The following is a 27,724-nucleotide window of genomic DNA, read 5'->3' as shown; positions in this document are numbered from 1 at the left end:
TAATTGTTTCTAAAGAAAACTCATCCAGCAGTAAAGATATTACTAATAGAACATTGCCTTTCCAAGCTGTGAACTAGTTCAAAACAAAAGCAGATCTTTTTAGCCTTAATTTATAAAGAAAAAGAAATAAAGATGTTACTCAGCTCTCATATTTGAAACTGGGGGAAGCCTTGGGAGGGCTGTGACCTCACGGCCGTGAGCACGCTCAGCCTTGGTTCAAACGGTGAGAGGCCAGGGTGGGAGAGACTGTCACATCACCAATATAAAGAGTAACGTTCTTTAAATTCCTGCTAAATATTTTAAAAATAATTTATATAAGTCAGATCCTTGTGATTCATTACAGAAAAGAAGATCAAATCGACAAATTAAGAGGAAAAAATATGCAGAAGATGCAGAAGGAAAGCAGTCTGAAGAAGAGGTGAAAGGCAGTCTGAGAGTGAAGAGGAACTCAGCTCCTCCGCCTGGAGAACAGCCTCTGCAGCTATTCGTGGTAAGACCAAGCCAGAGCCAGCGTTCGGGAACTCAATCCGTTTCCCGGATTTCCTTGTCTAAATTATCACCCCATAGTCTATATATTTGTACTTTTACTTTTTTTCTTCAGCACTTGGAGCCAAACATTTAGTCATTGTCGGTTTGCTTTGAAACCTTGAGCAAAGTTTATCTTTTACATGCTCTAGTCTCCAGTTGGCAGAATATCCAATTAAAAAAAAAAAAAAAGAAGAAAGCTGATAAAAAATGACTGAAAAAAAAAACCAGTGATTATTAGTGGAGGATTGGAGATGAAGGAGTGCTGTGTGGTTAGTAGTGGCCGTGCAGATGATGTCAGGGGCAGAATGAGGATAAGACTTGTTTTTTTGTTGGTTGGTTTATTTTTTGTTTATGTTTTTTTCCATACAGGGTTTCTCTGTGTAGCCCTAGTTGTCCTGGAACTCACTCTGTAAACCAGGCTGGCCTTGAACTTACAAATCCACCTGCCTCTGCCTCCCGAGTGCTGGGATTGAAGGCGTGTGCCACCACTGTCCGGCTAAGACTTGTTTTTCATTCCTGATATTTCACATAGTGCTCAATCTGAATGCATTGTTGTTTGTTGAATGACAACTTTTTTTAGAATATATTCCATCATAGAGTTTTCCTTCTTTCTCCTAGGAAAATCCAAGTGAAGAAGATGCTGCAATTGTAGACAAAATACTAGCTTGTAGGACTGTAAAAAAGGAAGTAAGTAGTCTATATTATACTTTACATGTTATGTTTTGTGTTCTGCTTGAGTCACAGTTATTAATTTTAACTTTTAGGTATCACCTGGAGTTTTGCTTGATGTAGAAGAATTTTTTGTAAAGTACAAAAATTAGTAAGTATTTAAATTAAAAATTATGTGTAATATTACAGTGTTTAGCTAATTATAAATTATTTAATTCGTAAGTATAGAGTTACAATTAATATATTTTCATTTTATCTACATTTTAATAAAACTTTGTGTTATTTGAACTTATAAGAACTCAATCATTAAAAAGTAAAAAAAAGTTGTATTTGAAAACTTTTATCGCCAGGCAATGGTGGCACACACTTTTAATCCCAGCCCTTGGAAGGTAGATTCAGGCAGATCTCTGAGTTTGACGCCAACCTGGTCTATAGAATTAGTTCCAGAACAGCCAGGGTTACACAGAAAAACATGCTAGTAAAAACCAATATATTTATATACATATACAGATACAGATACATATACATACACACACACACATATATATATATGTATGTATATATATATATATATATGTATATATATATATATATAAAGAAGGAAGAAAACCCCTCATGTTAAGACTGGATATTTGAAATTACAAGACCATGCAAGAATATTATAAAATATGGTTTTATACATTATAGGTACTCCTCCCCTTTCTGTTTTGAGCTCTTCAGGTGTTATTATGTGTATACACGACAACTGATCTTTCCGTTACTCTGCCAGATGTATACATTGATGACTTCACTTTAAGGCTTTACATTTTTTCTAATTACTGAATTACTTGGTTAATTCAGTGGAGTGACTAGTTGTGAGAACATGTATTCCTTTTGTATAGTTTCCAGCTTTTCTTCATACACTGATTAACTCAAAGAAAATTGTGTGGGTTTTAATGCACATAACTTTGTTCATGACAAAAATCAGTAAAATAAAAATTAAGTCATGTTATAGAAATAGCTTCTGGTCAGTTTATCAAATCATGGAGACAAACCATGACTCCTTGGCTATAATTTCTTTAGCATTTCGGGATCAAAATGGCTGTTTTAGAAGTCATGAAATCTAATGAAATTGAATGACGTGATTACCTATATGTAAAATGAAAGCTAATATTTTATATTGGCTATTATAATTAAAAATACATTTGAAGAAACATAGTTTCTATATCATTCTAATGAATTGTTTTTCTATAACTTTTAGCTCTTATCTCCACTGTGAATGGGCCACGGAACAGCAGCTCTTGAAAGATAAAAGGATACAGCAGAAAATCAAGCGATTCAAGATAAGACAAGCACAGAGGGCACATTTTTTGGCAGACGTAAGGAAGAAAACTTTACTGCATTTGGTATTATTCATTGAGATTTTAAGGATGGTGCTAGGAATATGGTTCAGTGGTAGAATATTTGCATAGCATACATAAAACCCTGAGTTCTAGTCTCAGAACAACAGAGCAAAACACTACTTTTTTACATTACTAATGCTAATAGTTAATAAGTGTTATCAACTTGTCACTCTACTGATTTAACTAAGGTAAAAATGTAAAGCCATAAATTGAAGTCATCAATGTATACGTCTGGCAGAGTAACGGAAAGATCAGTTGTCGTGTATACACATAATAACACCTGAAGAGCTCAAAACAGAAAGGGGATGAGTACTTATAATTTATAAAATCATACAGTATTTTTCTCTTTCCTAATTACCTTGACAACTCTGGAAATAAGAATTCTAATAGGTAGGGATAGTGGTGCATGTGTTTAATCTGAGGAAGCAGTGACAGATCTCTGTGAGTTGTTGCCAGCCTGGTCTCCATAACAGTTCCAGGCTAGCCATGGCTCTCTAGTGAATGCCTATCTTTTAAAAGATAAAACAAAAGTGCTGATAATTCAGTGGCAATTGATGCTTATGACTTTGAAGTAGCATGTGTTTGTTGATTATAGTTCAATGTGGATCTGTTAATCTCACAAGGTATTCTCCAAGTAATGGAAGTAGCAAATAAGTGGGAAGCATAATCTTTAGAATATGAAACGTATCCCATGTTTGTCGTGAACTTTGGTGTAAGTGTATAGCACTGAAAATGGTTACTCAAGCCTCGGCCTCACCGAATGGCCTCATGTCCTTCTCTTGTTTTTTCCCCGTCTCTTTGATATACTTATTTTTGGTCAGGTTTCACTATGTTGCCCCAGCTTGCCTGGAGCTCACTTATAACTCACTGGGTTATGAATAGATCAGGATAGCCTTGAACTTGGTGTGGTCACCCTGCCCCTTTGCACACCACTACCTTGTAGTTGTGTGATTTTTTTTCTTTATTTAATTTTGTTTCAGTTTAAACTCATTCATGAACAAGATATTTATTTAAGTATCACAACAAATTTTCATTCATTTTTAACTAGTTTTTTGTATTTACCCTATTTACTTTAATTCTAGCCATTGTCTCAAGTTTCAAAATATCATCATGTAATTTTTTCTAACACATTTGAATATATTTATAGTACTTGGTCTCTTACATAAACATAGTACAATTATTATTTTATCAATAGGCCTTATTTGTATTTCAGAATTCATTGTACCAGAATTTTTATAGCAGAAATTTCCCAGAGTTCAATGCTGCATAGTACTTTTAGTTGTTATGTTTCCTTTAATTTGGGTTTGTTTTTTCATCTTGGACTTTTTTTTCCCATATCTTTATTTTTGTTTTTGTTTTTTTTTTGTTTTTTGTTTTTTGTTTTCAAGACAGGGTTTCTCTATGTAGCCCTGGCTGTCCTGGAACTCACTTTGTAGACCAGGTTGGCCTTGAACTCAAAGATGTGCCTGCCTCTGCCTCCTGAGTACGGGATCAAAGGTGTGCTACCACACTCGGTTATTCTTGACATCTAAAACAATGCCATGGGAATAGCTGCTCTTCCTTCATCACGGATCATATTCATTGTGATGGGAGCCATTTGTTCCATGTTTTATCTGGCCAGGAGGTGGCTTGATCGCTGGTGAAAGCTGGTACCTGTCAGATTTATCCCATGAAGCCCTGGCTAACTTGGCGCTTGCTTCGTAGACCAGGCAGGCCACCCGTGTGTCTTGACTTCGCTCTCGAGAGTTCTGGAGTTTTTGTTAGCTACTGCACCCAGATATATCACTCCTATTTGCAACCATTAAAATTATCTAACAAGTGGTTATTTTGAAGCCATGTAACACTTCAGGTGCTGGGAGTTCTTCCTGTTCCTCCAGAGTCTCTGACTTGTGCAGGTTGGAAATCCCACTGATTGCCCGTCTTATGAGTATTTGAGTATCATTGTCCTTTTCATAAAAGATAATTTTTTTCTCACCTTACTCAGGTGAATCGTAAATAAGATCTATGTGATTTTTTTCTTTTAAGCACTGAAATTTCTTTTTATCATTGAACTACATTTGACAAAGATTACATGTACTTTGCGTCCACAGTTTGATTTTTAGTTATATGTAAAAATCATGAATCACGTCAAATGGATATATCCATCATCAAAAAAAAAAATAGTTATCACCTTTTCTTTTCCTTTTTTTCATTCTGAAAATACCAATGTTAGGTTATGCACATTGTTATCAGATAAATACAATATTAAGAGTGATTTGGTGTTAAATTAAGACATAGCATACAGCATACAGCTGAGAGGCAATTTAAGCTAAGCTGACAGTGGAGACCAGGCTTTCAAGGATGTGTAAGAATTGCTCAATCGGGTGAAAGAAAGCAGCAGTCTAGTCAACAGAGAGAAGCTGATGGTAAAATTATGAACCTGTGACAGAATATGCAGTGCTTCACGTTCTCCGGGAATATTTTGCTGTCTTATGGTGCGTGAAATCTGGGTTAAAGTTGTGTTAAACTTCAGGAAATGATGCTTCTCAAACAGGAAGAATTCTGTTATTTCCCAAAAACAAATATCGACCTCATCTACAAACAGGAAGAATAAGAGAAGGATTTCAAGCAAGGGGCAATCTATGAAATTTGTCCTTGAGAAAGACTATGTACGTTGGAGATAATTAAGAAATCAAGGCAGAGTTCAGCGGCTCCGTAGAAGGGACTGTGGCATTCATTCCACCTCAGGAGCTAGAGAGATGGCCCGCACATTCAGAGCACTCGTTCTTGCAGAAGATCCGGGTGTGGTCCTGGAACCCACATGACTTCACGACTATTCTTAACTCAAGTTTCTGGGATCTGACTCCCTCCTCTGTACTTGCAGGCACCAGGCATGTATACACACACACACACACACACAAGCAAAAGACTCAGACATACAAAGAAAAATCAATAAATCTTTAAAGAATTCATATAAGTGACACTGTGAGGATGAGAAAAAAGGTTCCAATTTGAATTAGTTTTTTTTTTTTTTTTTTTTTTTTTTTTTTTTTTGAGACAGGTTTCTCTGTGTAGCCCTGGCTGTCCTTGAACTCACTCTGTAGACCAGGCTAGTCTCAAACTCAGAAATCCGCCTGCCTCTGCCTTCCAGAGTGCTGGGATTATAGGCGTGCACTACCACCTCCCGGCTTTGAATTAGCTTTTAAAGGAGAGCCTATACCCATGTGATGGTGGCGCTTACCTTTAGTCCCAGCCCTCATGAAGCTGAGGCAGGGGGATCTCTTGAGTTTGAGGCCAGCTTGGTCTACAAAGAAAGTTTCAGGACAATTAGGGCTGCACAGAGAAACCCTGATCTCCAAATATTAAAAAAAAAAAAAAAAAAAAAAGCAAAAAGAGAGTCTGAGGGAAATGCATACAGTTCAGTGGTAGAGTGTGTATACTGCATGTCCAAGGCCCTGAGTTTTATCTCTGGCACCACATACACATATACAGAATTGATGCAAAACCCAACACATTACCATGTGATAGTTATACCTGTTGTTTTAAGAAGATCACAAGTTTGAACTCAATTAGGGCAATATAGGTTAAATCAGTTTTGTACATTACACATGTACATGTGTGCACACACATAGATGCAGTCTCACACAGAATGTATAAATTGCTGATTTATTGATTGATTTTTAACATTTATTTATTTATTTAGTGAACATTGGTGTTTTGCCTGTATGTATGTCTGTGTGAGGGTGTTAGATCTAGAACTGGAGTTACAGACAGTTGTGAGCAGTCCTGTGGTTGCTGGGAATTGAACCTCTTCCTCTGGGAGAGCAGGCAATGCCTTTATGCCTACCCCCAAGGGATAGGACAAAAGCCATGCACTGCTATGCATGGTTCCAAATTGCTGATGTATTAGCTATCACGGGGTGAAGGAAGGAAAAGAAATCTCACATTACTTCTGTTCTTGTAACTGAGTGTGGAGCAGGGAGAGTGAGGTATTTCCACTTATCCAGTTAGAGAAGGAAGGAAGCTCAGAGGTGGAAGAGAAGCACGTGCATCTGAGAGTGCAGCACCCACGTCTGTGCTGGTGTTCAGCAGGACGAGTGCGTATGAAGACAAGGCCACGCATGAAGTGAACAGCGTGACAGAGGTTACAGCTACCATGGAGAGCATGTAGAGTTGTGCTCTTCATGTCTTACTGCTGTACAGAGTTGCAAAGGAAAGATGCACAGGCTCCGTTTAGAGCTTTAAACAAATCTGCTAGAGTAGGTTACATATCAGGAATACAGTATTTTAAGACCTATTAGTTTGCTTGTATTACTTACAACATGATGGTTCATAATACCCTTTATAGCACTTGGAAATTAAATTGGAAGCATTTTCTGTATTGTAAATGTAATTGCAGGTAAACAGATGTATTTGCTTTTATTTATGTCTTTCCTTTTTTTTTTTTGTCAATTAAGATGCCATAAAATTTGCTTTTTAATTTTAGATGGAAGAAGAACCCTTCAACCCTGACTACGTTGAAGTAGACAGAATATTGGAAGTTTCTTTTTGTGAAGATAAGGATACTGGTGAGGTAATTACTTAGTAAAATTAGTCTCTAAGGGGATGGAGTTCAATTCCCAGCACCCACGTGGCAGTTGTGGCTCCCCTGTCTGTCACATCTGGCCGCCAAGGTCACGAGGCATACACATGGTACACAGACATTCCTGCAGACAAAAATGTACATTAAGATAAATAAAAATTGGGGAGAAATGGCTCTAAGGCCCGGAGATAAGATGGGTAGGTAAGAGCACTGGCTGCTCTCGCAGTGGATCCTTGTTCAGTCCCCAGCACCCACACAGCAGCTGTAGCTCACGCTATGGGGAACAAATACAGTTTCTCTAAGAAATGCCTTAAAATTTCTAAATATTCAAACCTAGTACACTTGTTAAAAAGAAAAAACAAAAAACAAACAAACAAAACCAACCTCTAAGGCCTATGCCTCATTTCAGAAGACTAGGGTCAGTTCCCAGTGCATGTGGAGCCTCGGTACTGCCTAACTCCAGTGTCAAAGCATCCGGGACCTCTTCTGACATCTGGAGGCACCTGGCATGCACATGGTACACACATTCACATGCAGGCACGCAAACATACACATAAAATCTTTTTAAAAAATGGTTCATTTGTTTTTATTTTTCAATTTATTTTATAAACATTTTCTAATTAAACTAGTTACTTCTTTCCAAGTGGCAAAATGAAAAACAATTTCTTTTTTTAGTCTGTTATTTACTACTTGGTAAAGTGGTGTTCACTGCCATATGAAGATAGCACCTGGGAATTAAAAGAAGATGTAGATCTCGCAAAAATTGAAGAGTTCGAACAGCTGCAAGCTTCCCGGCCTGACACGAGACACTTGGTAAGAGCCTTCTTGATAGCTCTTAAGATCTTAGCACTTTGAATTTAGCAGGTTTAAGGTTTTCTTCAGTCTTGTGTTTGTGGCATATATGGATTCACAACCAAGGCTTTTTGTATCTAAGCACACACTTATTTCTTAGATCCACAGCCTACCTTTAAGTTAATATAGTCCTTGGTATACAACTGATACAGTATTCTTTTAAATTGCCACATAGTATCCCATGTAACTAACTTTTCTCTATTGACACAGTCTTGTTTTTCTTCTATTATAGATAATACTTCACTAAATATTAAGTCCTTGCATAGTTTTTGAGAAATTAGAAATGTAATTTATTTGAGTAAATGTATACTTAAGACTTCATTAAGAATCTCTTTACAAATTCCATTCTCACCAAGATGTTCCAGTTAACAATTCACCCTGGCTGGGTGGTGGTGGCACCTTTAGTCTCAACATTTGGGAGACAGAGGGAAGTAGATCTCTGAATTTAAGGACATCCTGGTCTACAGAGTGACTTCCCGAACAGGCATGGCCACATAGAGAAACCCTGTCTTGAAAAACAAAACAAAATGAAACAAACCTCCCAGTTCTCCCTGTCTGAGTTTGTCTCTTTCAGATCATTCATATAAATTTTACTCTTGAGTTCCTTCTCTAACATTCCTAATTCTCCATGAAATGAAAAATTCAAACCAAGTCTATTTTTTCTCTAGGCAAGTTATCACTCATAAGTATACAGTTCATCTGTTTCCATACTAGCTTTATTTCCTCTTAACTTAAATGCTTTTATTGTGTGGATTACTTAGATTAGCTATGCTATTTCTGTATTATAGGTAGAGGAGTGAAGGCTGGCAGATTGCTTCCATTGCCTTTATTGAGAAAGTCTAAGCCTGCTCAGGAGCCCTGCTCATTGTTCTCCTGCTGTCTGCATTCTTCCTCACTCTGCTCACACATGTGGCAGCTGAGGTTCTATGTGCACAGCTTGGCACTGCAGCCCTGCGAGGGAGCCCTTGCCTGGCTTTCCTAGGCCTTGGAAGCAGCCACAGAACTGTCTGTAGGCCAGCTAGTCAGCATTCTTTAATTTCCATCTGGATGACATTTTCTTTCCTTGCTTGGTGATGCTCACCTGAGCCTGCAGCACAGTGTTGATAATAGTTTTTGGTTTTTGGTTTTTTTCAAGACAGGGTTTCTCTGTATAGCCCTGGCTGTCCTGAACTCACTCTGTAGACCAGGCTGGCCTCGAATTCAGAAATCCGCCTGCCTCTGCCTCCCAGAGTGCTGGGATTACAGGCGTGCGCCACCACCGCCCAGCGATAATAGTTTTTGTTACCAAAGAACGTTTGCTTTTTTTCAGCTGCCTTGTTCTATACCTACTAAAATTCTCTTTATTTCCTTTTGTTTTCTTAATCTGTTTAATTCAAAACCTTAAGCCTGAGCAACTATTCCTTGTAAAAACCATACTTATAATATGTCCCTTTTAAAACTTTGTTCTTATAGTAAAAATTCTGCTAAGAAAATTTAAACACCTGTTCATGAAGAATATTGGAATGTGGTCCCTTTTCATGTCATAGCACCTGGCTTTAGCATCAGGGTGTCACAGAAAGAGTTGTAGTGTGAGTTTTACTCTTACATTCTCTGGAGGAGTTTAAGCAGAATTAACTTGATTTTTAAATATTAGGTAAAATTTTATCACATACTGCATGCATCAGTTCTAGGTTCTTTTAGAAGCAAGGTTGCTTGTCAAGACTTAGTTGTATGGAAGATAAGCATCTCAAATGCATCATTCATTTTATTTTTATTCACAAAGGATCGTCCTCCCTCTAATATTTGGAAGAAGATAGATCAATCCAGGGAATATAAAAATGGCAATCAACTCAGGGAATATCAACTAGAAGGACTCAACTGGCTCTTGTTCAATTGGTATAATAGGTACGTAGTATATTGTAAGAAAAGATTTTGCTATATTCACTTTTTGTATATTCCAAAATCTGTTAATAAAAATTAGTACTTACATTGCTATACTGTTAGTGCCAGGGAGTCATTATTATTTAAAACAATGATACCCCAGGAAAATAATGTGAACTATAATTTTGGATGCCAGTTTGACCTTTGCTTCCTATAAGTATCTATCACTCACATGTTTGTAATTAATAGTTAAATTTGAAATAACTTTCTTATAGTCCTAAAATACTCACTGTGTTTTAGCTTTTCAACTGGCAATTTATGTCAAGATTTATATCTGTTGAGCTGTATGTTAACACCTGTAAAAATTAGGTAGAATGTTAATATTTAATGTAAATTTCAAATGACATAGACTGTAAGCAGATAATTAATTGAACATAAAATTATGGGAATATAACAGTAATTTCCCTTGGCTATTATTCATTTTCTGTGTTGTTCAAAATGCCTTATACAACATATCTCAAGTAATGTATTGAGGTAAAGATATTTTCCCAGGAGTTAAATGGTGGTGCAATGATGAGATGAAGGTAAGTACAGCGGAGTGTACAGACCCCAGGTGAAGGCTCCTAGACACAGTGGAGTGTACAGACCCCAGGTGAAGGCTCCTAGACACAGCAGAGTACACAGACCCCAGGTGAAGGCTCCTAGACACAGTAGCGAGAATTCAGCTACACTTGTTTTGAGAATGCATCTTTTTGCTGTTTTAATTCTCTTACCACTCTTCTGAAGAGTTATGTGATTTAATCAGGAGTGAGATTGCCCTGCTAGCTGTGCCGTGTTCTCTGACTTATGCTTTATAAGTATTAATCAATATTTCCTTCAAGGGAATTATCTAGGTAAAAGAACAATACACTTTAGAAATTGTCTTCTCTCATTAGTGTCCTTTGCACTTTTTGTATTACCTGGTTTACATTTTCTCTGTTTTCCTCTCACCGTTATGTACGTAACTCTGTCCAGGTCTCTCTGTATGACTGCTTCATAAAGAAACCCGAGACAGTGGGTTTCGCATTCTCAAACATGTGCCCGCTCCTCCTAGCACTTCTCCAGATTCATAGCACTAACCTCCTGTCACAACCATGCTCAAGTCATGCTGCCTCAACTCTACTGGCTACATCCAGTCCTGGGTCAGGTCTCCTCTCTTATACTGTCGGGTCGTGTTGAAAGACTTCTTGGTCTAAATCTATGAACAATTTGTGTATTTATTTATAAAAGTGCAATAGAAAAGTGTGAGTCTTTTGACTCTGCTTCTCCTTCTAACTTCAAGCCCCCTTTGTAACTTCACTGCAAAACTTGAGCTCCCCTTCCCTCCCAGCCCTGCTTTCTTTTCAATCTGTTACAGTCTAGATTTCTGTTGTACGTTAACTGTCTAGCCTATCTTGGTACAGAACTCACTGTGTAGACCAGGCTAGCCTCGAACTCATGGCAGTCCTTTTGTGTTCATCTCATCGGGATTACGGGCATGCATCTCTATATCCAGCTTTGGACTTTGTTTCTGTTGCTTTTCTGAAGTTCTTATTTCCCAGTTAATGGACTATCTTAGCCTTCATGGAATATTCTTAGCATTCAGTTCATCTTTCCTGCATTGAATATATACAAATTGCTATTTCTTCCTTTAAACTTTCTTTCCATTCGTATTCCCAACACCCTCCACAGCATGATTCTCTCCAAAATCTTTAACATCTCTGTGATTATGATTTTCAACCATTTTCTTGTTCCTTCTTCTCTAGACTTTAGCTGTTCCTTTTTTCCTCTTGCCCTAGATTCTATGTTTAATTCATTTATTAGACTCCGTACTTTTTCTCCTTAGCCATCTCAGCAGCCTGCTCACTCTTCATTTAAACTAGCCAATACTTTTATGTCTCCGTACTTTTATTCTTAAGGCCTTGAATTATGGTCTCATATTTATTTTTGTCTTTAGCTGCCTGAGTATGTGATTCAGAAGTTTCTTTAGATACATCAAAGATTTAAAACTAACCTTACTTTCTATTTTCAACATATCACCTTTTTCATTCCAGCATTTCCCATATGGTTAATAGCACAGTTCATTTACTCAGCCATACTAAGGTCCGGCTGCTAGCCCGTGAGTGGAGCTGACGACCTAAGGTCCGGCTGCTAGCCTGTGTGTGGAGCTGGCGACCTAAGGTCCAGCTGCTAGCCTGTGCATGGAGCTGGCGACCTAAGGTCTGGCTGCTAGCCCCTACATATAGTTGGTGACCAGGGCAAGTCATCGTGACTCTGGCAGGCTCTGCTTTCTGAAGAACTTTAGTGCCTGTGCCTTGCCTGAACTTTCTCCCTGTGTTACTATACCTTTCCAGTTAGTGCCCAAACTTCTAGTCGTTCACTCTTTGCTTTCTACCTGTCATAGCACTGAAGTCAAACTTAAAATGCTGAGCTAATCTCATTGTATTTTTATATGATTTTTAGTGCCTGACTCTGTGTAACACAATGATATCTAATCTCTGACTTACCTCACTGATCTCTCTTCCCTTCTTTCCTTTAAGCAACTTTGGTCCCCTAGTTCATTCATATATATATATGAATACATATATGTATTGACCTGAAGCCTTCAGTTTACTATTTATTATTGTACTCCTCTAGTTTTCCATAAGAACATTTACTCTGCTTATTCTTCACTGGCCACATAAAAAATTATCTGTGGAATTGATTTTTAAAAATGTAATTCCTTAGATCTTTTTCCATATACACTAGATCAGAATGTATGGAGCAAAGACCTAATTTCTGGTAATTTTTTTCCTGTTTGTTTGTTCTTCAAGATCTGTAGGCTCTTCTAATACAAAGCCACAGGTAAATGCCAGAAAATCATTCTTCCACAGTGGCACATTACATGACTACTTATTTTTGTGTTTGCATGTCTGCTTCTCTAATAGACACAAGGCCCTGGAAGGCAAGAGTATGCTCTGTTTCTTTTGTATCCATCTTCTCATACTGTCCTAAGATAATGGAGGGAAGCATTTTAATAAATGCTTACTGAATATTTGACATTCCTTACTCTTGCCTTTTCACTGTTAAAATCAGACTTACTAGGCAGTATCTTCATTTGAAGCTATAAAGATCTTTAGTGTTCCTTTACCAGGTTATAGTAAAATTATAATTTGAACTTACTCTGCATTTCGACAACTTTGTATGTTTTGATAAATGCAAGTATTTTCATTGGGTCTTTGCTTATTTATGGATATTTATCTTTTAATACAACAGTATTCTGAAAAGCCGGATGTATATATGCATGGATAATATATTTATTTATTTCAGACGAAACTGCATTTTAGCAGATGAAATGGGTCTTGGCAAAACCATTCAATCGATTACATTCCTCTACGAAATCCTTCTGACTGGGATAAGAGGACCTTTCCTGATTATTGCACCGCTTTCTACCATTGCAAACTGGGAAAGAGAATTCCGTACCTGGACTGATATTAATGTTGTGGTTTATCATGGGAGCCTGATTAGCAGACAGATGATACAGCAATATGAGATGTACTTCAGGGATTCTCAGGTGTGCTATTACTGATTTTGTTTCCTTTCTTAAAAGAACGTAGCTGAATGCAATTGTATTACATATCAACAATTTGCAATTTTGATACAGATTTTAATTACATACTTGAAGCTCATTTGTATTTATATTGTGATAAGATTTAGTAGCTGAAAAGCAGCAACTAGAGCCAGTTTAATATTTCTAGTTTACTATAGCATAGAATATTAATTTTTGAAAATGTATAAGTTCTATATAGTCTATAGTTTCCTAACTGAAATAATTTAATTTTAATTTTTAGCTCCTTTTAAATATCCACTATTTCTTGATATAACACCCTCTTTGCACCCTCTTGTTCCTGCACCATCCTCTTTCAACACTGACTCTTCAGTGACTAGGACGACAGTAAATACATACCGAAGTGAACCTAAGGCTCTCTTTCATGTTCAGTGTATATTGATGTTAGTGTTGTTTGTTGTTTTATTTGGTTTGTGGGCTGTCAGGGGTAGAAATCCACAGTAAAGCCTCTGCATAGCATGATTACCTCATTATTACATAAGAGATACAGAGACAGAGACAAACACAGACAGACACAGAGAGAACAAACTGGAAAAACATAAAATTCCAGATTGCAGTCTTGAATGTTAATATGATTTTTCTGATAAAGAAGTCTTTATTTAGAAATAAAAGTAAAATCAGTAAACACAATCCAGACAGCATTATACTGTTAAATTGCATCCGGTTTATTGTCTGGCTGGCTATCTCAGTAGCTCCTAAATATCCTTTCTTTCATTTATTGCTTTGTCCTTAAAAAACAAAAAACAAACAAACAAAACAAAACAGTATGGAATATAGCCTTATGATGACAGTAGAACTCAAAGAAAGACAGTGGGCATAATAGCCTTGTGCTCTTGCTTCTAACTATAATTGATTTTCTGTTAAATTTCCTGCTGAGAGTAAATGCGCAGCCATGCTTTTTTGTGTGACATCACTTTCCCTTCTGTTTCCAAAGCTGACAACTTTGCCTGTGTATGAAACTGAGCATATGCACCACCATCCAGTTCTCCACCATAGAGAAAGCCACACCTTAGCACTTCTACGGTCATTATGGAATCTTGAATTCTAGTGTGATTCCCTACATATTGCTTCTTATTAAGCATTTAAAGTCCTATGGTATCATAAAGATAATTATGTAACTTTTTTTTTAAAAGATAGAAATCTTGCTGTGTAGCCCAGGCTGTCCTTAATCTCATGGGACTCTTCTCACTTTAGCATCCAAGGATTACAGTCATGTGCTCCCATGCAGAGTGTCTGAATTTACTTTTTATAGAAAGCTCAACTAAAATTACGAGACCTTAAGAGGTTTTTTGATCTAAGCTATAACTTTAATGTAGTGTTATAGTTTAGTATAAATGATAGGCCGAAGCCAAGAGATTCCTGATGCATAATAAACTGAAAGTCATATATTAAATATTATATTTTATAAGTAATGTTAAAGTTTCTAACATCTTAGCTAGAGAATTTTAATTTCAAAATGAGTCAAAATGAGCAAAATATATCTGTACTATATAGTAAATACAGATACAACTTTTAAAGTTAAATCCTGCAAATGTATTTTAATCAGTTAAGTAGATATTTCCTTCTGTGTTTTCAATTACAGGAGTAGCAAACCTTGCTAATTTTTTTTTTTTACTCAGGAAAGAGTACTGTAAACAATATCCATAAAGAATAACTTTTAAACAATTTACATATATTCTTTTACTTAATCTTTATAATCTCAACCTTGTAAAATAGATTTTATTTAATTAACTTTGAACTTGAGTGAAATGAGTCATAACAAAATGTATGTAGATCACAGTAAAAGAGCAGAGCAAAACTATTATTAATCAGACCCAAGAGTCCTGGTTATAATAGAAATCCTGTCTGCAAAGCCTTGAGATGCCGTGAATTTGTCCTGTGTACCCATGGTAGTAATATTCCACTAGGGCTGCTCTCTGTCTCAGTGGACAGTGTAAAGACAGTATGAGATAATCTAAAACCAATCCAAAGACACAATTCCTCTTAACCTTTCTGTCTTTGGATACCTAAGAGTTTGTGTCTCACTTGCACTGGGGTTATTAGCTTCTAAACTTGGTGCTACTTTATCTCGCCCCTCCCCTACACTCCCTCTATAGCTGTCCAGCCTCCTCAGCCTCTCTTCTCTCACCCTTGTTCACTCAGAAGCATAACCTTAAATTACCTACATGCTGTCAGAAACTCACTAAAACCATTGATATGGTTTTATCTAAATTCTTTCCTAAATCTCAGAGTCCTGAAAAATGCCTGGTTAGCATCTCCAGTTATCTCAGTCTCAACACTGACAGGACAGCAATCATTAGCTTCCTGCTATTAGTGAATGGCAGCTGGACAACCCAGTTGTTCAAGCCAAAGCTCCTAAGCAGAGGTTCCCACCCTTCCCAGCAGTTCCTCATGCTGTGACCCCAACCATAAAATAATTTTGTTGTTATTTCATAATTGTCATTTTACGACTGTTATGAATTTTAAATGCCTAATATTCAAGATATCTGAGGTGTGACCCCTGTAGGGGTTACAACCCACAAGTTGAGACCCACTACTCTTGAGTAAAGTTTGAGTCTTCTCCACATCTCATTCCACACCTGTAACTTAGAAACCTGTGGCTGCTATCATCATGATCTCCCTCAGACTTAGCCACATGTGGCAGCAGTTAATGGTTCTTATGACCCTGTCCTTGGCGTTTAGAAACCATCTTCACCTGAGCAGCCACAGGTTCTTAACCTTATCCTGTCCCCTTACTAGCTTCTTTATGTGAGTAAGATCTTACAGTCAGTCTCCAGATGCTTTGGTATCCGCCCTGCTCCCTCACCCTTCTTCACCGATTGCAGTCACTCTGTCATTGATGTCATCTGCACCCTAGCAAATGTCCCTTCGGCCCTTCATGCTGGTTACTTTTACCCGGGATGCATTCTTCCACATATGTAGATCTCAGCACAGTCTTTGCTTATGTAGCACCTCGCAGGCACACTCCCCCTGATGTCCTTTGGAAGACTGCAGTGATGTCACTAGGCTCGTTGCTTTCTTACTAGCGGTGTCCTATAGTAGGGGCATGAGCGTCTAGGTTCCACTTGGATAATACTTTAGTTTGGTTTACTTCCCTTTATACCTCTAGCAACTAAAACAAGACCAGTACATAGATACTCAGTAACTATTCTATTCTCTGAATAACCAGCTATTACAATACTCATTTGTTTGCTTTTATAAATATGAATTCATAGATGTAAATACTAAATATTAGTACTAAAATCTCCTTGGCCAGATTTTACAATGATCCTGTTTAAAATTGGCTTATTCTCTCCTCACCCCTTTTTACCCCTGAAACAGTCTTACTATGCAACCCTGCATGGTCTGAAACTCATTATGCAGACTTGTATGGCTTCTAACCCACAGAGATCTGCCTGCTTCTATTCTATGTTCTTGGTGTTGGGGTTAAAGATGTCTGCCACCACACCCAGCCTCAGTTCTTTTGCTGAGACATTTTTCTAGGACACACTTACTTGTGTTTAAATAATACACGTGTGTAGTCATGCTCTGTGTGTGTGTGTGTGTGTGTGTGTGTGTGAAAGAGAGAGAGAGAGAGAGAGACAGACAGACAGACAGACAGACAGACAGACAGACAGAAGGGCGGGGGAGGGGGGAACCTTGGGTTTCATCCTCAGCCAGTCCATTCACCTTTGAGGATAAGGTTTATCTTTGTCCTGGAGCTCACTTAGGCTGGACTGCTCCGTCCTCTGTCCCCAGGCCCCCTCTTGACTCCACCTGCCTGATGAAACCACACTGAGCTGGCTTTTTATGTGGCTGTTAGGAATTGAACTAAGGTTCTTGCTGAGGCTTACAGAACAAGCCCTTTACCAACCAAGCTCTCCTCCTGCCAGCCTCAAGGGGATGATTTTTTTGGCAGTGTTATTGAACAGCTATATGATATATTTCTAATAATGAATTTTTAAGTGTCTGTGTATGTAAAAATATCAGTGAGAAATGGCTTATAACACATCTACTTTTATGCCATAATAAAAGGTGGAATTAAGGCCTTCTCCCTGCACACTGTGTTTGGTGACTCCTAGGGGCGCATCATCCGAGGGGCGTACCGATTCCAAGCCATCATCACTACCTTTGAAATGATTCTTGGGGGCTGTGGAGAACTTAATGCAATTGAATGGCGATGTGTGATTATTGATGAAGCACACAGGTTAAAAAATAAAAATTGTAAACTCCTGGAGGGTTTGAAACTCATGAATCTGGTAAGTAACTTAAAGGGTCATTTTGTCTTAGTTTCCTAACTAGGTAGTAAAGGACATGGAGATTCAAAGCTAATGCTAAAACCTTGTTTTAAATTTTTATAGAACTGGTATTTTAAATCCTATCTTGCTAATTAATAGTATATTTTGCTTATTTGGTCTTAATTAGCATTTGTTGTAAAGCTATACCACTCTTTAAGATCAGATTTAATTATTTATAAAATTAAAAGAAGAGGGCCTGGAGGGATGGTTCAACAGGTAGGAGCACATGCTGCTCTTGCAGAGGAGCTGTTCAGTTACATCATCCACATGGGCTCATAGCCATCACCAACTCTAGCTCCGGGGTGTCCTACCTCCTGTTGCAGCCTCTGTAGTGCTGCATCTGGTGCACATACATTCAGGCAAATATCCACACACAGAAAATAAAAATCAAAAGATGAAACCCATAGATATGAACCATTGGAAAGAAAATAAGGCCACAAATTTTCAAACCTTAAATTTCTTTATAAAAAGCCGTTTCTCATGCTACATCAAGGAAGCATCTCTTTGCAACAGATGGAGACCATTACAGAAAACCATAACCTATCAAAACACAGAGTTATGGAGCCCCAACAGAGGTTCAGAGATCAGTGTGGGAGAGGGATTGGAAAACTTGTAAGAGCCAGAGGAACAGGGTGATTGCTTTAAGATTGTGTCTCCCGGTACCATGAGAAGCTACACCTGAACAGCCATACCAACATGACTGCCTGAATGTGCGTGAACAAGAATGACAACAGGCTTCGTAAAGTAGATGGGGAAAGCTCCCAGGCCTCAACCATACACGAATAGTCACAGGCAACCGAAGACGGTGAGGGTGGGAGAAATGGCCTTCCGCAGGGAAGAGCACAGCAATTGGTTCTCCGGTACCAAGTGGTCAGAAAACATGCATACAAGTAGCATTATATAGAACGAGCAAGTTGTATAATGAAAAAATTGGCCATCGATTTGAAAAAGAGCATGGAGGGACATGGGAGGGTTTGGAGAAAGGAAAAGGAATGGAAAAATGGTATAGTTATTACATTATCTCAAAAAATAAAGGAAATAATTTAAAAGGAAGCCATTTCACCAAACTTCTTATGTCATCTATGGTAGGAAACTGAGCCTATTTTTCTCCATAACATAGAGGACAACCTGGACGTGTTAGTTCTCTCCTTCTGTCATGTGGATTCTAGGGACTGCTCAGGCTGTCGAGCTAGGCTTCAAACACCTTCACTCCCTGAGCCAGCTCACCAACCTGAAAACCCAACTCTATGTTCATGGTGTGTGCTCTAAATAATAGTAGAGGTTCTTCAGATCATATTACTATTTGCATGTTTGCTTCTTTAAATGCAAATGTATATAACCTTTTTTAAAATTACTGTCACATAATTAATGCATCAATACTAGAGCAAATCAAAGAGAGACAGAGAGAGAGAGAGAGAGAGAAACAAAAAGAGGCAGGCAGATTTCTGATTTCAAGGCCAGCCTGGTCTACAGAGTGAATTCCAGGACAGTCAGGGCTACACAGAGAAACCATATCTCAAAAAGAAAAAAAAAAAATACTAGAGCAATCAGCGTAATGACATCCAATAAAAATTGGAGTCTCTTTTTACTTAAGTATGTGGACCTCAGTTCAACTCCTTACTCTAATATTTACATTTATTTGTATGTCTTTTGAGACCAACTCTTATCAGATAGATATTATTTAGATATATGGAGATATGAAAATACATTTTGGGAATTGTTATCAAATCACATTTTAAAAAAAAATTCTTATTTTCTCTTAAATTTTGATGGAGTTCTATAATCAGAAGTATACTCAGCCATTTACTTTTTAGATTATAAAACCTCAGTGACTAAACAGTTTGCTTTTCTGTGAAGAACTGAATATCAATATCTAGTTTTCAAGAATGAACTTCCTTTGATTCACAAGTTTCCACACTGATGATTGAGTTCAAAGAGACAGATAACCATTTTGTTTTTTGAAACACTTAAAATATGGTTCTTCAAATGTTTCACAACCACAAATAAGAAAAAAATAACATAGTGATAAGTTGCAAGATTGATAAAAAATTTTTATTTACTGAATATCATGGGAATATTGTTACATTTTAATCAACTTGTGGATAGTAGGATCAGAAACTACTTGCTTGTATTGCAGTCAATGTGGGATAACCTATGTCAGCTTCCATTTCACTTTAATCCTAAAGCATTTACTTAGTTGTTCTTGTTTTCTGTAGGAACACAAGGTGCTCTTGACTGGCACTCCTCTACAAAATACAGTCGAGGAACTGTTCAGCCTTCTTCACTTTCTTGAACCCTTAAGGTTTCCATCTGAATCAACATTCATGCAAGAGTTTGGAGATCTGAAAACAGAGGAACAGGTGCTTTATTGTTTTTTTTGTAAATAAATACATATCTCTTATTGTACTTTCTATGATAATTAGATGCATATGTGATATTTCTCTCATGCTTACTCAGGTACAGAAACTTCAGGCTATCCTTAAACCAATGATGCTGAGACGATTAAAAGAAGACGTGGAGAAGAAATTGGCACCCAAGGAAGAGACTATTATTGAAGTAGAGCTTACCAACATTCAAAAGAAATACTATAGGGCTATTTTAGAGAAGAACTTCTCATTTTTATCCAAAGGAGCTGGACAAACCAATGTACCTAACTTGGTCAATACCATGATGGAGCTCAGGAAATGCTGCAATCACCCATATCTTATCAAAGGTAGCTAAAAGGAATCACTAGTCATCTCCCTTTCCAACAGTCACCAAAAACAGCAGAGATCCCCATTTGCAGCTCCTAGGGTTGCTTTCTTAGGATGTTCTGAGGGCTTACAAGCATCTCAGCATCAGAGGCAGTGTGACTCTGCCTACTTTGCACACACCAAGTCACTAGGTTAAGTGTTCAAGTCACTCTGTCATGGAGAATCCTCTGATCAATGGTCATAAAGACAAATAGATCTTTAATGTCTGCATTTACAGTGTTTTCCTGGTTTCTTTCCAGTCTACATATTCTAGTTAGTGTTTCAGATTTTGTCCTAATGTAATGATGCTTTGCATGGTCTTGATGGGCTCTCTACCAGTGTTCCCTTTGTACATGTTTGAGTTTGTTCATTTATCATAGATAACTGACAACGTTGTGGAATCCTTATACTGCTGTGGCTAGAAAGTTTGGGGAAAGAACAGAGAAAGCTCCTTGATTCTTGTCTAGAGTCTCAGAAGGAAGTGTGACAAGGACCTAACAGGGCTTCCTTTGTGATATTTTCCGGTTTCCTTATTTTAGTGGCTAACATTCACATCCAGATCAATTCTAATCATCCTTTGGTTATACCAGAAATTAAGATTTTTTAAAAAAATATTAACCATTTGTTTAAAAATACATGCATGTTTCAAGGTATATGTATTTGTTTCTTTGCTTTAGAGCTGCAATTGTTTTGGTTTTGTGGGGTTTTCTTGTTTCTTTTGTTAGGTTTTGTGGTGGTTTGGAGTCAGGTAGGAGGACATGGGAAGGTCTTCCTGGTTTTGCCTGGCTAGGATCAGACTCTCAGACATCTTCCTCCTTCAGCCTTCCATGAGTCTCCATGCCCTGCAGACCTGCCGTTCTGTTATTCCTTCCTAGAAGCACTCATTAGCAGACACAAATCTATATACACTGTAAAAGATGCTTAAGACATTATCTATATCTTCATGAAATTAACAGTGTCGTGTCAGTGGAGGGTTAGATACAAATTAAATAATTCTAATAAAAGCAAAGCAGTTCCACTGGAAAGTTGTGCATGGCACAAATCTAGAAGAGTCCCAGTTCTGATTTAACCTACAGCTGCTGGAAACTGCCGGGCAGCTTTTCTGGCTCTTTTCATGGCTTCTTTCTTGAACAGGTGCTGAGGAGAAAATCCTTGGAGAATTTAGAGATACGTACAATCCATCTGCCTCTGATTTTCATCTGCAAGCAATGATCCAATCTGCTGGTAAACTGGTCCTCATCGATAAGTTACTTCCCAGAATGAAAGCGGGGGGCCATAAAGTGCTCATTTTCTCTCAGATGGTCCGCTGCCTGGACATCCTGGAAGACTATCTCATCCATAAAAGGTACAAAAGCATGCTGAGTGCTTTACCTAGTTCATAAACTTTGGGGTAATGTTTTTATTTCTGTTTTATTTCATTGAAATAATTAGAATTTGCTTGTATTTTAATCTTTTCTGGTTTGCTTAATATGGATTTGTTATTCTGTTTCAGTTTTTGGTTCATGACAATATACACATTGAATTTAACTTAATCAGTATTTATGTAAACAAATATAGCATATATAGGATATTCTGTGAGAATATTAGAGATTCAGTTTTATATCAGTATATTATAAAAGGAAATCAGACATTTCAGCTGTTGATTTTATTTATTTATTTCATTTTTTATTTGTTTGTTTGAGACAAGGATTCTGTGTAGGCCTGGATGTCCTGAAACTCACTCTGTAGACCAGGCTGACCTCAAACTCAGAGATCTGCCTGCCTCTGGAGTGCTAGGATTAATGGCGTGTGCTACCACCAACTGTTGATTTTAATATGAAAGATTTTGATCACTTTACTTAAGTAAAAGTTCATATTAGTTGATATTATATGATTATGTAGTTCATTATTATTGCTAGATACTTTGTGTACTGTGTGTATTATGTATGTGATATGTATGTTGGGGGGGGCCGACCTCAATGATTGTCTAGAATGGTTAGCTTGTTAGCCCCCACGATCCTCCGGTCGCCTCCTCCTAGCACATGGCACTGTTCCCAGATATCACTTTTACACAGATCCTGGGGATTGAGACTCACATCCTTGCATGCACATTGCAAGCACGTCCCCAACTGAAAAAACCTTCCAGGGTCCATTGTGACTTTATTTTCTCCTTTGCAGGACTATGGTTTGAATTTGAGATCCTGCATTTCTGGGAAGTATTTCCAATTAAATGAACTCATACTAAAATGTGTACTGCTCTCAATTTTACCACATAAGATTATTAAGTCACAATATTGCCTTTAAAAACTCTTACATTTTCTTTTTAATATTTATTTATTATTCATGCATATCTATCTGTGTGTGAGTTTATGTGCACCACCTGTGTGCAGGCACCCAAGAAGGCCAGAGGGAGTCATATACCTGGCCCTGGAATTAAAGGCACTTGTGAGGCACCTGATGGGGGAGGGGTGCTGAGAATCAAAGCAGCCAGAGCTATTAACTGGGGGTAGGGAGGGGGGATCTCTCCATTTTTTGATTGGCTTGTATAAAGAACTTATGAGGAGATAAATCTGTGCAGTTTTCAAATTGTGAATTTTATAGAAAATCCTCAGGGTTTTGTTTGTTTGTTTGTTTGTTTGTTTTTTGCATTATGAGTAACACTAGGAGTTATACTCTGATTTATACTGAAACACTAAAACATACGTAGAAAGAAAAGAAATATAGGAAATAAATACCATTTAAGTCCTGTGACAACCTCTGAAATGATATGCGTATGTCTTGACATTAAAAAGTTTAATGTTGGCCAGGTGTGGTGGGGCACGCCTTTAATCCCAGCCCTTGGCCTGCCAGAGGTAGGTGGATCTCCGGGTGCAAGGCCAACCTAGTTCCAGAACATCAGAGCCACACAGAGAAACCCTGTCTCAAAAAGTAAAACCAAACAAACAAAAAAGTTGAGTGGTAAATGGGAAAGAATAAAAGACATTTTAAATTGTTGTCTTGCACCAGAACTCTAGAGACTTGTACAACATTCCAGATCGTCCTTGCAGACACTACGGTAGTAATTGAGAAGACTTCATGGGGACACTCACAGCTTCTAGAGTAGTCCTGTCAACGTTGTCATTAAGTGACATCAGCAGCGTAAGGGGTCTGAGTGGTGCTTCATTATGCAAATTTTCTATTGTGTTTGTTTTTGCAGCAGCGTAAATCAAATCAGTGTTTCTGTTCTCTCACACAAATCAGTGTGCAACTGCTCTCTCCTTGAGCTACAGTCAGCCCCCAGGCTCCAAAACAGGATTTTAGCAATATAAAACATGTGCATCTGGGAATGCAGGCATTTGTCTCTTTATGTAGAGAATAGTTATGCTGCTGCTGCTTTTCAGTTCTATTCCAGATGTTGTGTGACACGGGGAAGCTGACTTTGCCATTGGTAGGCTTTATCTCCATTTTCACTACACTCAACTTTTAAACTTACTGCTTTTTATTTAAATAGATATCTATATGAGCGAATTGATGGTAGAGTCAGAGGAAATCTTCGGCAAGCAGCCATAGATCGATTTAGTAAGCCTGATTCAGATCGATTTGTCTTCCTCCTGTGTACCCGGGCTGGTGGTCTGGGCATCAACCTAACCGCAGCCGATACATGCATCATTTTCGATTCTGATTGGAATCCTCAAAATGACCTCCAGGTAACAAGTTTCTTGGCTAACACGGAAGGGAATTTTTTTTTTAAAACTCCATGTTACTTTTTTTTGGTGATCCTCATATTTTTTTACAGATTAATGTGTCCTCTAAGAAACACCTGTGTATAATGAGATTATTTTAATTGTCATTTAGTGATAATCAAATATTTTTATTTATTATCATTACTTTTAAATATTCTATTCTACTTTGAGTCCTTCTGTATCCATGGTTGGTCTGGAACTCACTGTGTAGATTAGGCTAGCTCATACTCACTATGTAGATTAGGCTAGCTCATAGAGCCTGCCTCCACTTCCCAAGTATTGGGTTCAAAGGCATATGCCTCATTCCCCTCATGATTTCTTGTTTATTTTCTGGACTTGTTTTGTTGTTGTTTGTTTGTTTGGGGAGTGTCATAGGTGGGGTAGGGGTGAACATCCTTGTATTGTGATCAAGGTAATCTAAAACTCACTATGTAGCCCAGACAGACCTCAGACTCAAAGTCCTCCTGCTTCAACTTCCTAAATGCAGAGATAACAGAGAGGAACTACTATACTCACCTAAGACTTTGGATTTCTTAGGGTCACCAAATCATGTCCCCATTAAAATACAATAATCCAGGCTGGCAAGACAGTTCAGTGGATAAAGACATTTGCTGTCAAGCGTTGTAGCCTGGGTTTAATCCTCAGGACCCACATAGTAGGAAAGAACTCTCTCTCAGTGTTCTCCTCTGACCTCTACATGTGATCCTTGGCGGGCCCTTACCACATGCACACGTACACTAAAACTAAATGCATTGATTAACTTAATCTAAAACATAATGACCCATAAGGAATCTATAAGGACAGTCTTAAAATCTAATTTACTGCCAATTGTGGGATTATTCCTCCTCACCATATCAAAAAAAATTCTCTCTTGCTCTCTGTATATTGTTTATTCTCAATATATTTTATGGAAGATAATCTATAACTTGTTATTTTCTGTAGGCCCAAGCTCGCTGCCACAGAATCGGTCAGGACAAAGCAGTTAAAGTCTACAGATTAGTAACTCGTAACTCCTATGAGAGAGAGATGTTTGACCGAGCCAGCTTGAAACTGGGCCTAGATAAAGCCGTGTTACAGAGCATGAGCGGAAGAGACAGTAATGTCAGTGGTGTACGTATACTTTTTGTTTTAACATGGGGTTCTGTGTTACTTTTACTTAATTTTCTCTCAGAACTGTCTTACCCATGTTTTGTGTACAGGGAACACAATTATTCTGTGCGCAGGGGCATTTTCAGAGTGGAGAGATGCTTAGTACTTCTGAGTGCTCTTTGTTCTGCTTATGTAGCTTCAGAGTTAATGGACCTTAAGATCTTTCCAAAACAGAAATGTTTTACCATCTTCCAAGGACCTCTGTATTGTGACATAACAGTAGGATTCATAAAGCTTTTCAGTTATTCAAAATTACCAGTTCCTAACACTGGCTTTGTCCTTTGATTAATTATGCATTATGGATTTGTTTGTCATTGTTGTGTGGTTTTTGCCTGAAGTATTTTGCTTAATATAGAATCATAGTACTGTAATGGAGATTACTTGGCCATTAGGCATTGGTTTACTTGAAACCATTTTAGTTAAGTGGTAATCAACCAAAAAATAATCAATGCCTTCAAAATATTGTTTTAGTGATTTTTTTTCTCACATGTGGCCTAAGCCCAAATTAAAACATTGCATATTTTCAGCATTGTATAGGAGTAACTCCATATTTCATTTTGTGACCTTTAAAATACTATCACTCCTAAAATTACTTTTCTATTTAGATTCAGCAGCTTTCCAAAAAGGAAATAGAAGACCTACTTCGAAGAGGGGCATATGGAGCCATTATGGAGGAGGAAGATGAAGGCGCTAAGTTCTGTGAAGAAGATATTGACCAGATTTTACTTCGACGTACAAAAACTATTACAATTGAATCAGAAGGACGTGGGTCAACATTTGCTAAGGTGAGGGTCCGTCAGAGGGTTCCTAGCACAATGGTTTTCAACCTGTGGGTCACAACCCCCACAGAGGTCACATATATCCTGTATATCAGATATTTACACTATAATTCACAACAGCAAAGTTTGGGTTATGAAGTAGCAATGAAATGACTTTATGGTTGGTGGTCACCACAACATGAGGAACTGTATTAAAGGGTCACAACATTAGGACACTTCTTTAGAGTAACAGAACTTATTGAATGAGTCTCTCTATATAGAAAGAGGATTTATTGGCATGACTTAACAGGCTGTGGTCCAGCTAATCCATTAATGGTTGCCTATCAACAGAAGGCCCAAGAATCCTGTAGTCGTTCAGTGCATGAGGTAGGATAGCTCACCTGGTCCTCAGTACACACCAGAATCCCAAAGAAGTGGACACTAGTGCCAGTAAAGGGATGAACTTGCAATAACGGATGAGAGCAGGCAGGCAGAGAAAGAGCTCCTTCCTCTCCTTCCCTTTAGGTAGGGTTGGAAGTGAGCAGTCCTACTGCAAATGACTTACTTAAACAAAACACAACAAAAAGCAAAAACCAATCCTGCAGAGGTGTTCCCAGTCAGACATTTGTGTTAACTCAAGATATTGATAGTCAAGGTGACACCAGAACAGATATCACAGGCTCATGGGTCCTAATGCGTAAATGTGGCAGTGGTGTTCACATATTACTTTCTGAAAATATTTATATCTTTTGATTTTCATGTTAGAATATACTAAATTAACTGTAATAATAACCACGTGTGTGATTTTGTTTTGTTTTGCTTTGTTTTGAGAGAGGCTGTCTTGTACCTGGACTGGTTTTAGCATGCTAGGTAAGGAAGGAGCCTACTTATTGAACCTCACACGTGTACATACACTCTTATACATATTTACACCCACACACATACATAAATTCACACAAAAGTCAAAAATTCTGTGTATTTGTAATTATGTATAAAAGTTACTCATTTTATTAACTTCAACACATAAGACAGTCTGACGCAATTGCTCAGAATTAAAGTGCCTGCTGTAGAAGCGTGAGGACCTGAACTCGGGTCTTCATCTCATAGGTTAAAAAAGCAACAACAAAGCAGGGTAAAGTGCCACACACCTGTGGCTGCTCAGTGGCCTGGGAGTAAAAGGGGCCCCCACATGCACACAACATACTCACGCACACATGCACATGCATACTACATATGTGTAAAAAGAAACAAATACATTATTTAAAATTTTTAAGTATTTATTTGCTAAAAGGGAGCCCAAGTACTATATTGCTAGCCCACAAATTAAATTCTGCCATAATTTCTTTTCTTTCTCCTTTTTGCTGGTCCTTGTTGTTTGTTTCATTGAGACAGGGTCTTTCTACACAACTCTGACTGTCCTGGAACTTACTAAGTAGATCAGGCTGACCTAAAACGGAAAAATCGGCCTGCCTCTGCCTCTGCCTCTCTGCCTCTCTGCCTCTCTGCCTCTCTGCCTCTCTGCCTCTCTGCCTCTCTGCCTCTCTGCCTCTCTGCCTCTCTGCCTCTCTGCCTCTCTGCCTCTCTGCCTCTCTGCCTCTCTGCCTCTCTGCCTCTCTCTGCCTCTCTGGCT

At 38.0% G+C, this 27,724-nt stretch overlaps 1 protein-coding gene across 15 annotated transcripts in view; it reads left to right on the top strand.

Moving 5' to 3' along the window:
- Positions 1-27,724, top strand: part of Chd9 (chromodomain helicase DNA binding protein 9) — a 218,723-nt gene that overhangs the window by 145,192 nt on the left and 45,807 nt on the right. For all 15 annotated transcript variants that reach the window (XM_052166952.1, XM_052166957.1, XM_052166960.1 and 12 more), the window contains 15 exons: positions 344-490; positions 1,147-1,215; positions 1,293-1,348; positions 2,438-2,555; positions 7,045-7,131; positions 7,816-7,953; positions 9,755-9,876; positions 13,180-13,423; positions 17,539-17,715; positions 19,971-20,114; positions 20,212-20,467; positions 21,621-21,831; positions 23,956-24,151; positions 25,130-25,297; positions 25,942-26,121. In XM_052166952.1, coding sequence (XP_052022912.1) covers positions 344-490; positions 1,147-1,215; positions 1,293-1,348; positions 2,438-2,555; positions 7,045-7,131; positions 7,816-7,953; positions 9,755-9,876; positions 13,180-13,423; positions 17,539-17,715; positions 19,971-20,114; positions 20,212-20,467; positions 21,621-21,831; positions 23,956-24,151; positions 25,130-25,297; positions 25,942-26,121 — 2,313 coding nt within the window. The remainder of the gene's footprint in view (positions 1-343; positions 491-1,146; positions 1,216-1,292; positions 1,349-2,437; positions 2,556-7,044; positions 7,132-7,815; positions 7,954-9,754; positions 9,877-13,179; positions 13,424-17,538; positions 17,716-19,970; positions 20,115-20,211; positions 20,468-21,620; positions 21,832-23,955; positions 24,152-25,129; positions 25,298-25,941; positions 26,122-27,724) is intronic.

The sequence above is a fragment of the Apodemus sylvaticus genome, chromosome 21 (genome assembly GCF_947179515.1).
Source record: "Apodemus sylvaticus chromosome 21, mApoSyl1.1, whole genome shotgun sequence".
NCBI lineage: Eukaryota > Metazoa > Chordata > Mammalia > Rodentia > Muridae > Apodemus > Apodemus sylvaticus.
The sequence above is the reverse complement of the archived record's forward strand: the minus strand, read 5'-3'. Positions and strand labels throughout refer to the sequence as shown.